The sequence below is a fragment of the Gopherus flavomarginatus genome, chromosome 2 (genome assembly GCF_025201925.1).
Source record: "Gopherus flavomarginatus isolate rGopFla2 chromosome 2, rGopFla2.mat.asm, whole genome shotgun sequence".
Classification (NCBI taxonomy): Eukaryota; Metazoa; Chordata; order Testudines; family Testudinidae; genus Gopherus; species Gopherus flavomarginatus.
This window is the reverse complement of record NC_066618.1, coordinates 67,888,116-67,905,697: the sequence shown is the minus strand read 5'-3', so window position 1 is coordinate 67,905,697 and position 17,582 is coordinate 67,888,116. Positions and strand designations below refer to the sequence as shown.

Sequence of the window (17,582 nt, the reverse complement as noted above, 5' to 3'; positions counted from 1 at the left end):
TTTTGCGGCTAGAAAACCTGCTTGCCCACTGAGAGGGCAATGGGGGGAAATGAGGCCTGATAACTTTTTTCCCTCAATTTAACTTTATATATCTGATGGGGATGTGTTAAGAATAAACCCACCTGCCACATTTTGTGCAGCTCCATGTGACATTTTGTGCAGATAATGTGACTAATTGGCATGTAATACCCACATACAGTGCTTACAGAAATGTCTGTTTAATATTGATGAAAGGCATTGCATTGACACCAGGTATTCCTTGTAGGCTTTCCTGAGAAGTGAAAACAGGTGTGTGCAGGCAGGGTCTTATTCATTGTACCTCTCAAAGACTGAGGGACAGGATGACTTTCTTGGGGGTGGGTAGCCAGAGTCAGCTTGGTATTGGTAACCAGAATGGTTTGAGAATGGGGATGTTTGGTTTCTGGAAGGGAACATGGATGTGAGGGTGGCATTACTTACATGGAGTAATTACATTTCTTAATCCCTTTGTTCCTGTTGGCCTGTGGCCCTGTCAGGTCCTCACATTCTGTTCTTTGTTAGCTCCTGTGTTCCTCCTTCCCCAGAGCTCCTCATCTACCCTGCCTGTGGCGCAGTGATGCTGCCAGTGCCCCTTTCCCTCTCCACTCCTGCATGTGGCTGAGAACCAGCAGGGGGAGTAGAGAGCAGACAGAGAAGGAAGTCTGGTGATAAACAATATGAACTACAGGTCAAACTTTATTTCTCAAAGATCAGCTGAATGTAGACAAATATAAACACTGAAAATTAGTAAAAATAGAAACTAGAATCTCCATGTATACTTCAGTTTGGCTTTCACTTTTCTTATGTTCTTAAACACTGAAGCATCTGCTTAACTTTTCACATGAGTTGAACCATTAAATTCAATGCAATTACTCATGTGCATAAGCCTGTAGGATCTGGGGTGTAGACATTTAGAAGTCCACGATTTAAGGGAGTTCTCCTTTCATGTTGGTTAATCTTTGTTAGTCTTTTATGCGCTAGCCAGTGCTGTGAAAATGTTTTTCAAGAATCCTACTAAATAAAATGTCTGATCAATATTTACTCAAATGCATATTTAAGATATTTTTGAAACCCATGAAATGCCTCAGTTAAAATTGTCACATTGTCTATTCGTTACAACTATGCATGTCAACTGGTGGATTAGTGTAATATGAAATTAACTCCTGCTCCAATTTGTAAAACAAGGTTAAAATAATGAATGATAACCATAACGCACTCTTTGTATGTAGCAAACACACAATTTTCTAACTGAAGTCCAAGCCTGATGATGATGAATTGAAAGCCATTATTCTGACAGTCTGAGAGGATATAAACCCGGAATTATAGGGAGAGTTTAGAGAATTGAGATACGAATTTATCCTTTCAAAATTGATTTTATTTTCTTGTCTTTTATGACCTGATGTCCTTTGTTTTTCAGCTATAATACAATAATATAATAATAATAATAATAATACAAAAATAATAAAACCTTCTTGACAATTGGTGCGATTTTAAAAAGGACGCTTAGGTTTTTACAGTTATACACATGAAATTATTGTGATACCACATGCAAATTGAGTACATTGTGGTGGGGAGCTCTACCATTTTGCGAGCACAATATCCTGATTCTTCACAGGGCTACTGTCTCTATAACTGCATATATATTTGTGTTCATTCTGGAAAATCAAGCTCTAAAAGTTTTGTTGTCTGTACAGTGACACAATATATAACAGCAGTAATTAAAATAATGAAGTTGCTAATTCATAGAGGTTGTAAGTAGAATTTCTGCGTTGTGTAATGCTCCCTTTAAGTGGCTTTTTAAAATGGTCCATGTACTCATGCTCTATGTATCCATTTAATTTTTCTAATACCATCCCTCCTCCCAAGTGAATCATATCCACTTATCCTCTCTGTCAGGAAATGTTCTTTTCCAAGTCAGCAAGAAACCTTCAAGGGAGGATTGGTGGAATTTTTGAACTACAAGGCTGGCCCACTGGGAATTGAAAGATTTCCTTTGTCTGCATTCATATTCACTCAGCGTGCTGAAAAAAAATTTCCCACAGAAATGGCCTTTTTTGAGGAGGGAGGGTGGTATGCAGGCCCACACATGCAATGCTACCTAGATCCTCATCTCCCTAAAAATTCTCTCTAGACAGTATTTCTGAGGAGTGCGGAGCTGTAGAAATGACTTTGAAGAAACTGTGTTCATTTGACACTTGTATAATTGTTTAAGCTTTTTTTATTGTTGCGGTGAGCAAGTATTGTAGGCGAAGCACACTTGCCACAAAGTCAAACCTCCAGAAGGTAATGAAAGCTTTCTTCACACCGAGATTTCCTAATTAGCTATGTTAGTTTCTTTAGGAATAGCTTTTTGGGATCTTCAGATAAAGAGAGTGCTGTTTGGAATTACGAAATATTGGAGAAAGATAACGGATTGCTAGCACAATCCAACAAAAGAGTGGGGAAAAAAGTTTGGCCCTTAAGGAAGATCTAAGCAAAATAAGTAGTTTTTTTTTTCTTGGCAGCAAAGTAAGTGTATCCAATTGATAGGAATGCTTGCTAAAGAGGGACCAGTTTAAAGTTTCTTGCTTTGGGCAGCACTCTGACAATTTATTGGAATGTCTCATACATACTGAATTTATTTCCAATGTCTGACCAGTCTTTCTTTAAAGAAAATAAAGTACACTATATTAAACAGTTACACAGATTTTCTTCTCTAACCCTTACTATGCAAAAAAGGGAGGGCAGGCATTAGTAACTTGCTGGAAAGGGCTATCATTAAATCTTGGTGATGGGATGTACACTTCTCCCAAATATGGAATAAATATTGACTCTTGGTATGATATTTGAGGTATCTAGAGAAAAGATGCTGGCTTTTCCATCCCACTCATTAATTTTTTTGGGAGGGAGGGGTGCTCTCCAGTCCACTCCTGCAGTTTCAGAAAGCTCAGATAAGCTCCCTCATCCTATAGTGGCTTATTGACTGAGCTTCCTGCTCCTGTGTTCACCTGCTGTTGCCAGTAAGGATCCAATGGAACTCCTTCTCAGATCACGGAAATGAGGGTTCCTGAGGGATCATAAGATCCTCCAAGAAACTTAAGATAATCCCCCCCCAAAAAAAACAAAAAAAAAAACCAAAAAAAAACCCAATCCTACTTTGAATGCATGTGAGGTGATTAATCCTGGCTCTAACTACTTCTGCAAAGTGAGTTGGAGTAGAGCATGTGCATCAAGGTTGACAATATAGATATACAAGAGAAAAAATACAAAGTGTGGTATCCATAGCACTGGTAATTTAGTTCTCTCGCTAATTTGAGGTATTTCCTGTTACTAATACGTATAGGAACAGAAAATAATCCATGTGAGTAAAATCTGATCGAAGGTTACTATGGATACCATAAGTTTGTTTTTCCTGAGTGTGCATATAGTTTAAATTATGGCGTAGTAATGTATTGTATGGATGGCATTTATCTTTAACCCAGGGGTGGCCAACCTGCTCCTGAGAATTTAGCAATGTGCATTGCCAAAGAGCCGCAGTAACGTGAGCAGCCCCACATCAGCTTCCCCCGGCCCCAGTGTCTGCCACCCTCCAGCAGCACCGCCGCCAATCAGCACCTAACCCTCCATCCCTGTGCCTCCTGCCCACCACAATCGGCTGTTTTGTGGTGTGCCGGAGGCTCGGGGGGACGGTGGGGGGAAGGAGGAGCAAGGGCGCAGCAGACTCAGGGGAAGGGGCAGGGGACTTGGGGAAAGGAATGGAGTGGGGCTGGGGCCTGGGGCAGAGCCGGGGGCTGAGCAGTGAGCACCTCTGTAGCACATTGGAAAGTTGGCACCTGTAGCTCCAGCCCTGGAGTTGGTGCCTATGCAAGGAACCTCATAGTAACCTCTGAGAACTCTGGAGCCATGGGTTAGCCACCCCTGATTTAACCTATTACGCTTTCTCCAAGGAAGAGTTTGATTAGAACAGTAGTTCACAAAACATTAATAGGAAGTGTGACTTGATATTTTTCTGGAGACCATGAATAAAAAAGAAAAATCTTGCTGATCATGGGAAGAATCTGACAGTGCACATCTATTTCAGGTTTTCTCTTCACAAAAATCCCTCTAAGTAGGCAGTAGTTTGTTTTTGTGTTCTGCTTTCTGTAACTTAGATTTCTGCATCCACTTAGTATTTCATACTGTTTTTATTGGAAAATTTGAGATTGCTGTTGGCTTCTAAAAAGGAAGGAGTTCCTTGATTACACAGGCATGGAAAATGATTACAAGAGAGTATTCTTTTGCTACTGATGAGGATCAGAGCTGTAATTTTGAATTTGACAGTTTTTATGCAGCCTTGGGATAAGAGATTCACAGCTATATCTCTTTAACATTTGAAGAGGGGTAGTTTCAACTCCACCCAGTCCACGCTTGTTTGTTTTGAGGAAACTTTCCCATCTATTTACAGTATTGTAGGAAATGAATAGTTACGCTGAAAGCTAGATCTACTGTTTAACAAATCTTTACTGATCATTTCTTGAATAATAACAGCAGTCTTTTACTTTGAAAAAGTGGATGATTCTGGAAATGCCCATAGGTCATGAGTCATCACTGAAGATTTTAAATAGTTGAATGCAGTGTTTGTCCTCCACCCTTCCAGAATGACATGAATCATATTTTAGTGTTTCCCAAATAGTTTATATGGAAATAGTGTATATTCCTGACTTATGCTTTGAAATGTTGGTGTATACTCCTCCTCCTGCTGTTGTACACATTAGAATTCCATAGGAATTTTAAGCAGACTTGGATTGTAAAGGCAAACATTTTGTAACCTAGCAACTTATTTTTCCTCCTACTTTTTGATGTGACAAACCTATAATAATCTGTTACTGATTGACACAACTGATTTTACAGGTTTTTTTTTTAAATATAACTTTACATGTTAAACACTGGAATAAATTGCTTAGGGAGGTTGTGGAATCTCCATCTCTGGAGATATTTAAGAGTAGGTTAGATAAATGTCTATCAGGGATGGTCTAGACAGTATTTGGTCCTGCCATGAGGGCAGGGGACTGGACTTGATGACCTCTCGAGGTCCCTTCCAGTCCTAGAGTCTGAGTTACCTAGAATTCAGTTGCAAGAATCACTTTATTATTGTAATGAATTTATAAAGGCTAATATACTGAAAGTGTGTCTATGAATAAACTATTTTCCTATCTTTTTAGAAAGCAGTTTTGTTTAGTTCATGTGAATAATAAAAACAAAAAACAAAAACAAAAAACCCCCTCTAACCTGAAAGCCTCTGGTCAGTCCTCAGTCCCATTATCTCCTGGTTGTATGGTGTAGACATAGCCTAAATCACTGCCGTGGTAAGTTGACCTACTCTACGCAACTCCAGCTATGTGACTAACATAACTGGAGTCAACGTACCTTAGATTGATTTACCGCGGGGAGTTGATGGAAAAAACTCTCCCATTGGCTTACCTTACTCTTCTCATTGGGGATAGAGTACAGAGGTTGACTAGAGAGCGATCAGCTGTCAGTTTAGTGGGTCTTCACTAGACCCGCTAAATGGTCTGCCGATGGGTCGATCTCAGAGCGTCGATCCCAGCTGTAGTGGAGACATAGCCTTAGGCCTGGTCTACACTGGTGGGGTGTGGGTGAATCGATCTAAGTTACGCAACTTCACCTATGTGAATAATGTAGCTGAAGTCAGTGTACTTAGACCTACTCACCGCGGTGTCTTCACTGTGGTGAGTCGACTGCTGCCACTCCCTCGTCGACTCTGCCTGCTCCTCTCACGGTGGTGGAGTACAGAAGTTGATGGGAGAGCATTTGGGGATTGATTTATTGCATCTAGACTAGACACGATAAATTGATCCCCGCTGGATGGATCGCTGCCCACCGATCCGGTGGGTAGTGTAGACATACCCTTAAACACGTTTGTATAAAATGTAACCACTTCTGTCTCAAATTAAAACTATCCCAAAGAACTCCCAGAAGAAAATGTGGGATATGCCTCAGCAAAGGCAAATATGGTACAACTAGGAAAAGATTGCATTTTTCTTTGTCATAAGAGCCACAGATCCACTGCAGTGGTACTTCAGTCTCTCTGCAGCTTGGGAGTAGGAAAAGAACTGTTATCAGTCATTGGCAGTGGAGGGAATGCCCTGCCTCTGGAAGTTCTTTCCAGTTTTTTCTGCTTTCATGGTGTCCCGCAGATCTTGCTGGAGAGCTTTCCTGAGGAAAATACCAAACTTTTTTTCAGATTGGTGACTAACATTTTAGTTCAGTAGCGTTGTCTTTCTAACTCTCATTCGTGTCCCTGGATTGCATTCTGGGGCGGTTGTCTGCTCATATCTGTTCGCAGGCTTCATGGAGAAAGTTAGGCTAAGAAAGGCAAAGGAAAAGGTCTGTGACTCCTGCTTCATTGATGTCATCAAATGTCTTGACAGGCTGCTCAGCCAGCTCTGTGGGCAGAGTTCAGTGTTCTCCCTTGGCAGCAAAGGAGGCAGGCAGGGGCAAGCCTCTTCCCCTCCCCTATCTCCACAAGTAGAGTAGGCAAAAAGGCCCAATGCCAGTTAGAAGAACATGCTTGAGTCCCTAGAGCCCATGCCAATAGCACTCTCCTGACTGCGAAGCTGAGCTGCTTTATCTCCAAGGGGGAAACAGATCTGTCTGGCCCATGGGGATCCCATGCAGAAGAAAGTGAGACAGATTCTGTGGAGTCTGTTGTTGAACCTCAAGCCAGGACAGTGAGACCCCCAACAGAGACCCATGTTGGGGAGGGGAGCCAGTAAGCCTAGATTATTTTAGGAAGTGGTGAGTGATGGGCACTGGAAATATTTTCGGAGCAATCTCTGAACCCAGTTTTGCTTCCCTCCTCTGAAGCAGGATTACAGGGACAGACTTCCAAAAGGGAAATAAATGAAATCAGTGCTGTTTCCCCACCTCATATTCAGAGTATAGCATAGCAGGTCAATGCAGAAAAGACCAGACTACAGTCATGTGCTGTCTTTGTGTGAATGTGTGTGCACAAAGGGAGTTCTTTCCCCTCAGGGAAGGAAAGCAAGCTGTCCTAATCTGAGTTACACAGTTTTATACATATGTAAAGATGGAAAAAAGATCAGCATTTCTCAGGGAGCACTGTTACATTATGATAGGAGCTTGGCAGCTGTCCTGGACAAGCTATATCTGTACATTCCTCCTCATGCTCCTTGGGAAGATGTAATAAGGGGATAAGGTTTCCTGTCACACCTAAAAGCTGGGGAAAGTATTTGACTGTTGGAACCAGCTGCTGCTGCTGTTTGCCATACCCTAATATCCATGATACTATTCCCACCGTGTGCTGCAGGTGACCAGGGCTGTCCACCACACCATCTAGCATGGAGGAGAGGGACAGCAGCCACATGGAAGAACAAGCAGGCAATAAGGGGCCTCTTAGTCCACCACTTCTTAGACCCCCTTGGTCTCCATTTAATAAAATCAGGTCTCTCAATTCGCATTCATCCAAATTCTACCTGAGGTAGATACCAGATTGATGGTATGTGGTCGGTAGGAATTCAAAGTACAGTTAACACAATCCATTATTTAGGAAAGTAGAAATTACTGTGGAAATTGTCTGAACTGCAGGGAACTTCAGGGATCTGGATGTTCCCCTGTTACTAGTGAGTGGTTTTGTCCCAAGCTGCAAAAGGCTGACGTTCCCAATGTAACAGATCTGCAGACCTTTAACAGAAGAAAGGAAACTTTCGGGTAAGTGCAGTCCTTGTAAATAACTATCATGGTGCTGGCATACATTTGCTATAGAAGTCAGGATACATATAAGACTTGTGCAAACCATACCACTCCTCCACCCCCTTTTCCTTCATACAGTGCTCTTGTGAATCATGGATCATTTTGTTAGCTAGGCTTGTCCACTAACAGCTATGTGAATCACAGCGGTAAAGTCCACTATATTTATTGTTTTATTAATGATGATATAATGCTGGGGATTGTGAGGCACCTTGTTGATGCAGATGGATGTAACATCTGTTCAGGCTAAATGAGGGAACGCTTAAATGCCCCTTTGTTCAGAGATAGGTGAAACAGGACCGGCTTTAGGTTTTTTGCTGCCCCAAGCAAAAAAACAACCCCCCCCCCCCACTGGAATGCCGTCCCAAGCACGTGCTTGATTTGCTGGTGCCTAGAGCCAGTCCTGCCCACCACCCAAAGACTGGGCAGGGAGGGAGCTGGGCAAAACAGGTAGAAGCTTGGCTCATCCTCCCAATACAACCTTATCTTTTCCTGCACCCTACACAGAGAAGTCAGAGTAGCAACAGAAGGGAGGGGTCTAGTAACTTACTGTTGGCCTATACAAACCCCTTCCCCCATTCTGTCTCATTCCCCCAGGAGGAAGCGAGAGGAACTGTGACTCAGAAGAGTGTCTGAGTCACAATGCCTCCTGGGGTGGTGTGGGTTAAGCTCATGGCTATGTCTGAACTCAAGATCTAGCTCTAAGTATGTGTTATGTACTGGCAGTAAAGATTGTAAAACTATTGGTTAGGTTTTTTTTAACAGTCTTCTCTTTAGATGTTGACCTAATTTGTTGTTCCAGGGTTCAGGCTTCTATTCTTGAGCTCTGTTCAGTGGAATTTTCTCTTTTTAAAATCGCTTGCTGGAAATAATTAACTACATTAAGTGCCGAATACTGCAGCAATACAGAACAGAACTAGCTCGAAGAGATGGAGTTTACAAAGCAATGTAGGGGATTTAGCCACACATTTTCCATTAACATCAATATACCAAGAAGAATAAAAGGCTTGGAGTAATAAAATAAAATTAAAAAGCGTATATGGATGGTGGGAAATAGTGTAAAATCAGGATTAACCTGGAAAATGACAAATGGGCTGAATGAATACTGAAAATAGCAAAAGTTTGATGTGGTGTGGAAATAGTTGAGCTCTTGTACGAGATATCTAGGCTTAGGAGCCACCTTTATGTATAAGTGGTTAAGGTCCAGCTCTCTGTGACCACCTTTTTTCCTTTGTTTCCTTCTCTGACCTGCTACACCTCATGGAACTGTTAGAAAAGTAAGCTAAAGGGTGAGGCACTTGGGAGCAAATGATAAGGGGTTCTTGGCAGCAGGCCTTCTGTTCTACCACCAGAAATGTAATTGACTGACTAAAATATTGTAAAAAGTATCTTTATCTGGCCTTTTCAATGACTCCTGGCCCTTCTGTGTCATGTTTAGTCTACTTGAAAGGTGTTTCTGAGAATTGTTGTCTTTAAAAGTTGTAGAGTTGCGGGTGTCATGAGGTGCAATGTATGGGATGTAGGTACTACAGTGACACCTACCTTTTAGTATAAGTACCTAGAGTATCTGTGGCACTCTTTTCTAATACTAAGTGCTCAACTCCCAGAGTTGATAGAGAAGCTTAAGTGTACTTCCAAACATGAAATAAAAGTAATGTTTTCGCTACCTGTTTCACAGACTGCCAGTTAAATACAATGTAAAATAAGATGTCTCTCATCTGCTTGAACATCCATGCTTAATTTCTTTCTCTATTGGCTGTAACTGAATCTCTACCACTATTCGGAAGAAACTGCGACCAAATTATCTACTTGATCTTATTTGGCTAGCGAGGGGGTACCACATAGACCATTGCTATAGCCATTTATCCTCCTAAAATATAACATGCGTCAGTATTGATATCCTACCATTGCAGCACTCACTCTGGCTGGTAAGTTGAAAAGCGCTACTTTCTTGTGGGACAATTAATAATTGCCTGAGAAATGGAGGAAGGTGGTGTTTGCACTGTTATGATGGTAGCCCCTTTCCTAAGTCAGTTCAGGAATGCGCTGTGTCAAGGTTCCTTCCCCACTCTGAACTTTAGGGTACAGATGTGGGGACCTGCATGGACACTTCTAAGCTTATTTACTAGCTTAGATCTGGTATCACTGCCACCATCCAGAATTTTCAGTGTCTGGATCACTCCCTTTCCCCCCGGAACCTTCCCCTCCCTGGGTAGCCTTGAGAGACTCCTTCACCAATTCCCTGGTGAGTCTAGATCCAATCCCTTGGATCTTAAAACAAGGAGAAATTAACCATCCCCCCTCCTTTCTCCCACCAGTCCCTGGTGAGTCCAGATCCAATCCTCTTGGATCTAAAACCAAGGAAAAAATCAATTAGGTATTAAGAAAAAGGCTTTTAATTAAAAGAAAGGTAAAAGAAAACCCTCTGGGAGAGATGAGCATACCAGCTACTCTCACAGACAACAGATTCAAAACACAGAGGATGCACAAATTTAGTTACACAAAAAAATACCCAAATATCCAATTTGATTCTACCTCTAATTGCATAAGACAGGTTACAAAGAAATAAACACAAACCTATTTATTCCTTTCTAAAACTTACTACTCTGATAAGAGGCTGGTTCCTTAATCTTTTTCACTCCGGCTGAAACTGAAACTCTAAACAAAGGAAAAAATTCCCTCCTTCTTTTTGAAACATCTTGTTCCCTCATTGGTTCCTCTGGTCAGGTGTTAGCTAGGCTAGGTGAACTTTTTAATCCTTTACAGGTAGAAGAGTCATTAACCCGTAACCATCTGTTTATGACACGCTGCTTCTTCCTCTTGAGAAGAAAGTTCAGAGTGCAAATAGAGAGGTCTCCCAATCTGCTAGTAGTGCAGCACCACCAGAATACACTTTACTACTTTTTAACAGGGGAAAAAAAAACCCTTAAATTTGTGTATACAGTTTGTGACAGTTAGTTCCCACCAGGTCTGGGAAACATGGAGAGAGGCGAAGAGTTAGTCTTGATCTTTTGATCTGTTTTTTATAGGAGTGTGCAAACTTATGCATCTAGTACTCTAAGTATATTTTGTAATGTAACAGTGGTATTTCCTAGGTATTTGTAAAGCAAAGGAATCTCTCTGCAGCCCTTTTTAAATTTCAAAATGAGTAGATTGGGTTAGAGTACATTTGAAATTACTTAAGAAATTATTTGAATCAAAAATAGGTGAATTTAGTTTAAAAAAAATAAAGAAATTACTATTTGTTTTAGTATTCAGGTTGACCTACTCTACTCAATCCATTTGTATTTTCAGTCCAGATCAGATATCTTAAGAGGGATATAAAATAACAGTTGTGCTGCTCATTCATTATAAGAAAAAGTCATAATGTTCTTGGGGAGTTCATTGTCCCCTATGTGTGGTGGCGTAGTTGTTACATGGCAAATTTATGGTGTGTTTTTGATCCCTTATGTATATGGGTTAAATAACCACTGAAATTAATACAATATTGATCTTTTTTTTATTTAAACAAAGCTGTGGCTAGATGTGATGTAATTGCTTTTAACTCTTTGCACTTTGAACATGGTAACACTTCCATTCTAAAAATAAATTTACAGTAAATGTGTTCAAGAAAAAATATGGTGAACTGGCATACCAACTTTGCATAAATATTTTATGGGCAAAATTTCCAAAATTGTAAGAATTTATCCAGATATTTTTTATTAATCTCTTTTGTAGTTATAGTTTTATCACTGTGCCCAATCTCAACACTTCCACTTTTTTTATTACAAGTATGAAGTGTTATATTCCTCATAGTAAATATTTTCATTAGACTTCTTCTTGTATTCTTGACATAGCTAGATAGTTCATGAATTGCAAAGATAAGTAGGAAATTCCAAAATCCCAGGGAATCCATTTATCTGGCATATCAAATTATAATTTATAATTGTAATTTGCAATAAAACAATACTTACCTTTTTTCTTCATATTTCTCCTTAATATTTGTGCATCTTTGAAGACTTCTTATTTCCACACAACATATGGATCCAGTATACTAATGGCTAGTTATAATCTCATTATGAAGATGGGGAAAAAAAGAAGAAAAACATTCCTTGATATTGACTACTACCAACCTCTACCCTGTATCCATTCCCCCAAAAAGTACATTGGTGGGATGGGGGAGCTACTTTCAGTATGTCGTGGTCTTGTTTTTTCTAAGGTAATTTTTAGTCAGGTATGCAAGCTATTGTCAATCTCTGAAGAGTATTCATAAATGGAAGGGAAATATTTTTAATATATGCAGTATATTAGAAAACCTTTCAATGGGTATCTCATCTTGGAAGAGCTGCTGACATCACATGGAAATCTTTGTTACATGTAGAAATAATTTTACTGTTTACATTTTCTGTCTCTTCCTTTGTTCTTAAAGAACATCTGTATGAAATGTACCTGAGCTATGTTCTTTAAATCCTCTGTCATCCTGCATTCAGTGGACAGTTGTGAACCCTCTCACCGCCAAGTAGACAGACTATTGAAATAGATAAGCTTGACAGAACCACAATCTTTCCTTTTATTCAGCTGTCCTTAGTTGTGACTTTCCCAAAAATCTCGTATGGAATTATAATAACTAATGATATATAGAAAAAAAAGGCTTTACAAAGGTGGGAAAGCAGCATTATTCAAATACTAGAAATGAGAAAAATTGGGCACAGAGTTTGTGTTGCCACAGAGTCACACAGTGAACAAGACATCTGGGTTAAATTATGCCAGTCCTGACCTCTAACCAATAGACTACATAATCTACAAAAATTACTTGGTCAGGCTAATGGTCCATTTAGCCCAGTAGCCTGCTTCTGACTGTGACCAATGCCAGATGCTTCAAAGGGAAAGAACAGAAGAGGGCAATCACTGAGTGATCTACCCCCTGTTGTCTGTTCCTTGCATCTGACAGTCAGAGTCCTTAGGGACACTCAGAGCATGTGGGTTCATCCCTGCTCACCTGGACTAATAACCATTGATTGACCTGTCTTCCAGGAACTTATCTAATTCTTTTTTGAACCCAGTTATATTTTTGGCCTTCACAGTCTACCACAGCAGTGAGTTCCACAGGTTGACTGTGCATTGTGTGAAGTACTTCCTTATGTTTGTTTTAAATCTGCTGCCTATTAAATTAATTGGGTGACCCCTAGTTCTTGTGTTATGTGAAGGGTTAAATAATGCTTCCTTATTCACTTTCTGCATATGATTCATGATTTTATAAATCTGTTTCATATCCATCCTTAGTCCTCACTTTTCCAAGATGAACAGTCTCAGTCTTTTTAATCTCTCCTCATATGGAAGCTATTCCATAGCCTTAATCATTTTTGTTGCTCTTCTCTGTACTTTTTCCATTTCTAATATATCATTTTAGGGCAATCAGAACTGCATATGGTATTCAAGATGTGGATGTACCAGGGATTTATATAGTGACATTATATTTTCTGTTTCCTAATGGTTCCTAATATTCTGTTAGCTTTTTTGACTGCTGCTGCGCATTGAGCTGATGTTTTTAGAGAACTATTGATGATGACTCCAAGACCTTTCTTGAGTGTTAACTTCTAGGTTAGACCCCGTCATTTTGGATTTTTTTTCCAGTGTGCTTTACTTTGCATTTTCAACATCAAATTTCATCTGCCATTTTGTTTCCCAGTCACCTAGATCATTCAACTTGTTCTTTTGTAGATTGTGAAGTGATCAGTGATTGACAGCCATCAAAAAATCTTTATATTGTCTAGTAGGAACAAAAAATCACCATTTGCTTAACAGAAGCATTTCCAACAGTTTATGGCACATGATGCAGTTGTGTAATACGCCCACAGACCAGGACAGTTACTTTAAGCAAATTTAGGTTAAAATATAAATTCAGCTTGTTGGAGGACTGTGAAATTAGTGGAGGATACGTTATGCTTTGAGTTATTTTTCAAACTTCTATGATCGTGTCTGTGTATCTAGTAGCAAAAGTAATGTTTATGATAAATAATGGTTAGTTATCTTTAAAGTAACTAACCATTAAAAGCTAGTTTTATGTCTTAATTTTTAAGGGATTTCTGTTTAAAATACTCTTTTTGTCTTCAGAGAGTTAAATGAGGACTGCTCTGTTGTTCTGTACAGTAACATGTGAAAGCAGTTAGAATGCTGGAATTGTTTACTTGCCTAAATTGTCAGTCAGCAGAGCCAGTACACCAGATTTCTTTGTGGCTTTTAGTGGAAAATGTTAAACACTCACTCTTTCGTCAATTATAGAATTTTTACGTGTGAGCTGAATTAGTCACAGAATTGGCACAAACATTCTAACTGTGATGGCTGCCCAAAAGGCACTATTTATTTATTTATTTTTGCTAGAGGAAGTCGCTTCCAGATCAGTAGCTCAGTTCACTGGTAAGTGTAACATGTGAGCATTACTAGGCATTTCATCCTGCGGGTCTGCAGTCTGTGCTCGTTAAACTATTGCTCAGTTCGAACGCTGCTGTGGATGTGAACTGTGCTGTTAATATGTTCTATAATGACCAATTCAGGCAGTAGGATTTCAAAGCTTTGCAAGATCATCTTCTGAACGAACACACAATCTAAAAATCAGCGACAGAAAATTGATATATAGTAGTTTACCCTGGAGGAAAATCAGGTTGGCATAGAGACAGACGTTCACATAAAGAAGTTGGCTCAAAGAAGATGCACAGAGTCTCATTTTTTTCCACAGTTTGAATGAAGACTACAACGGAAGCTGTATTCACATGGTGATCAAAAGAAACACTTGAGTGATGAACTGCTGTTGCAGGAAAAGTCTAAGGCAGTAATTCGAGCTCTTCGTGCCTTAGTAGCTTGCTTGTTTTGCAGCAGCATTCTTCCTTAACAGCATTTCTGCATAGTGGGTTCCCTGTTGGAGCAGCACAGCAACTGCCTGATGGAGGAAAAATGAATGCTCTGCATTGCTTGTATCACTGATGGAGTAAAACGATCTACGTTTCTGTCATCTGGGAAATCTGGATTAAACAGGCAATATTCTTATTCCAGGAGTCCCATTGTTCCTTGTGGTCTGACTCATTGCATGCAAATATATTGCAGCTCTGCTGTACATTGCGGAGATTTTTATTACATAGGGAAGAATTCTCAACCTTGGAATATCAAGTTGTGAATCATTGCCGAAAAATAGATTGTGTGAAGTATTCCTGACATTAAGACAAATGAAGTTCCAAAATTGCAGAATAAGATCCTGAAACATTTAGGACAGTGGTGTTTATTTTCAGTCATCAGAAAGCGTAGCACTGTAAATTGGAGACTGATCTTGCAAGACTGGCTATAGCTGTGATCATCTCTGTCAGAGCATTTGTTCCTTGTTTCATTCTATACAGAATGGTGTCATGTAACCTACAACGTTTTCACTGTGTGGATAAACTTATTCTGTATAAGTAGTAGTATTAACAAAAGCAGATTTTCTGGTAAAAGGACATACTATAAATATTTACGATATTGAAATTTCTACTATAACCTAGTCAGAGCTGAGAATATTTTTAGTACATTTTTCACAAATTCAGTGTTGTAGTACAAGATGAAACCTTTGTTTTTAAAAAAGTATGTTTTTTTTAAAAAGAACATTGTTTGAACATCTCAGGGTGTTAAATGAAATATAGTGGAGGGGAAGTCCTTTTTTTAAATTTTAAAACACCAGCAATAGTGTTAACAAGTTATGTTTGTGAATGTATACTTGGAAGGTAAAAGTACTTTCTGTGCTGTCCCAGCTGTGGTTACTACTGTGTTGTTCTGAATACAGTTTTTTCAAACGGATCGAATGAGTCGAGTGTGTATTGTTGTTTTGGAGGAGGTTGAAGATGATTCTCCCACATTTTTTTCCAATCTGCCTCAGGAAAACACATCTGTACGTCCTTCACCTTCTGGAAATGTGTTGGTAAGATATGTCCTCTGTAATAGTGCTGCAAAGGTCTAGTGATGCTTGTCATAGGATTTACGTGACTAAGCAAAGTAGCACCTGGGTTATTTTATATGTTGAATGAATAGTTCTTTAGTGAAGTCGAAACCACCTATGTTAAGCACCATGATATTGAAAACTTAGTGATGGAATTAAAACTTATAGGGGCTCCCTTTTTTTTTGTTGTGTAACAATATTTTTGAAGCAGAGTTAACAAATCTCAACTTTGTTGCTAGTTTTATGATGGTACAGTTTTTCCAGAGAGCTTGACAAAATGACATTTGCAGTAAACATTTTCTCTCCTACTCATTGGTTTATCTGTTCAGTACCACTTTAGAAACTGATGTAACCTTTATAATGTGATAATAAGCTGTGTGTATTTTGAGAATTGGTATAGTATCCAGGGTATCTCAAGCAATATCAGTTGCACCCTAAAATAAAAAGTTATGAAAGTCAGATTATAGATGTAATGTAGCTGTGCATTCATATTATCACTTACCAGAAGCGTTGTAGAAATTTGCTTTCTTGAAAACAAAAATTGTTTTACTTTGTCACGTAATTTGCTGTTTGACTTAGATCATGATATCATAACACAGAAGTTTATGATGCTGATTAGGAAATCTAGTTATATTTAGTTATGCCTGTGCGTACGTGTGCCTTTGTTTCCATATCATTCAAATATACTCTGCTTCCTTATTCCTCCTCAAACACATGAGAATTTTTAATTTTACTAATTTACTTAATGTAAAATGAGTTTCACCTATATTTTGAATAGTATATAATGTATCCTAGACTAACTGACCTTACTTTGCCACAGGAATTTATTTTAGAAGTCTTTTTCTTTAAACCATTAGTTAAAAACCTAGAAAAATCTAGAAAACTTTTAAAATCCAGTGGTTCATTAGTTTGTGTACAAGTTTGTAAAGTATATTGCAGGTATGGGGAGGGAGGGAAAGGCAGTTAATTGACTTCTTTCAGGCCAAGTTTTGCAATATTACAATAGTTTATTTCATTTTGCTACCCGGAACACCTGCCTTAATCTTTATTTGGTATATGACCATTATGTTGTCATAAAAAAAAAAAATACATGTAGGAGTAATGCGTGGAATGGAATGTTTGTTTTTTAAATACTATTACTTTCTTTTGTTTCAGCCACCGCTGGTTCAAGCTATATTTAATGGGGACCCTGATGAAGTTCGAGCATTAATATTTAAGAAAGAAGATGTTAACTTTCAGGTAAAAAGTAATGTACTCTTTAGCTTTGAGACTAAATTTCATTTTGGTACAACTCCAATTCTTCAATGTTCTTATCACTTCAAAATTGTGCTTATTTGCAGATATTTATGAATGTTTTGACTGTTATGTAAAACATAACTACGTAGATCGTGACCTAATCTTCTTCTTTAGCCAAATCTCACCTTGAAGTTAATAGCTTTGGCTTTGAAAGCACTGCAGTATGAGGGGTTTAAATGTAAAAATGGTCCTGTGGGAGAGAGGGAAATGAAATTCACTTTGTCTGGATTTTTGTACTAAATTTATTTAATGGAAAAATAATTAATTATATTTCCTACTCTGTGAACTTTTAGACTTCCAATTGCCAATTTCACTGTACAAAAATAACCACAAAACTTGTTTACATTAAAGCATAAAGTTGACTAGGAAATAGGAATATTTTAGGTCTGTGATGTTTTGTAGAGTCTGTCTATTCATTTTTAATCAAAGGATGCACAAAAGTCAACATAAGTACAGTAAACAGTTGAGAAAATGTACAGACAATTTTATTTAGGCTGAGAACATGATCTTGGGAGGATTTTAAAATACAAATCCTAAAAACAAATATGCTTGTGCATTAATTTAAAATTGGAAGCCTTTG

General features: G+C 38.8%; 1 protein-coding gene across 3 annotated transcripts in view; it reads left to right on the top strand.

Moving 5' to 3' along the window:
* Positions 1 to 17,582, top strand: part of ANKRD28 (ankyrin repeat domain 28) — a 231,056-nt gene that overhangs the window by 57,894 nt on the left and 155,580 nt on the right. For 2 of the 3 annotated variants that reach the window (XM_050938325.1, XM_050938324.1), the window contains one exon: positions 16,862 to 16,945. In XM_050938325.1, the coding sequence (XP_050794282.1) occupies positions 16,862 to 16,945 (84 nt within the window). Of the gene's footprint in view, positions 1 to 14,222; positions 15,689 to 16,861; positions 16,946 to 17,582 lie in introns of those variants that run through there. The other variant, XM_050938323.1, reaches the window with a different exon arrangement.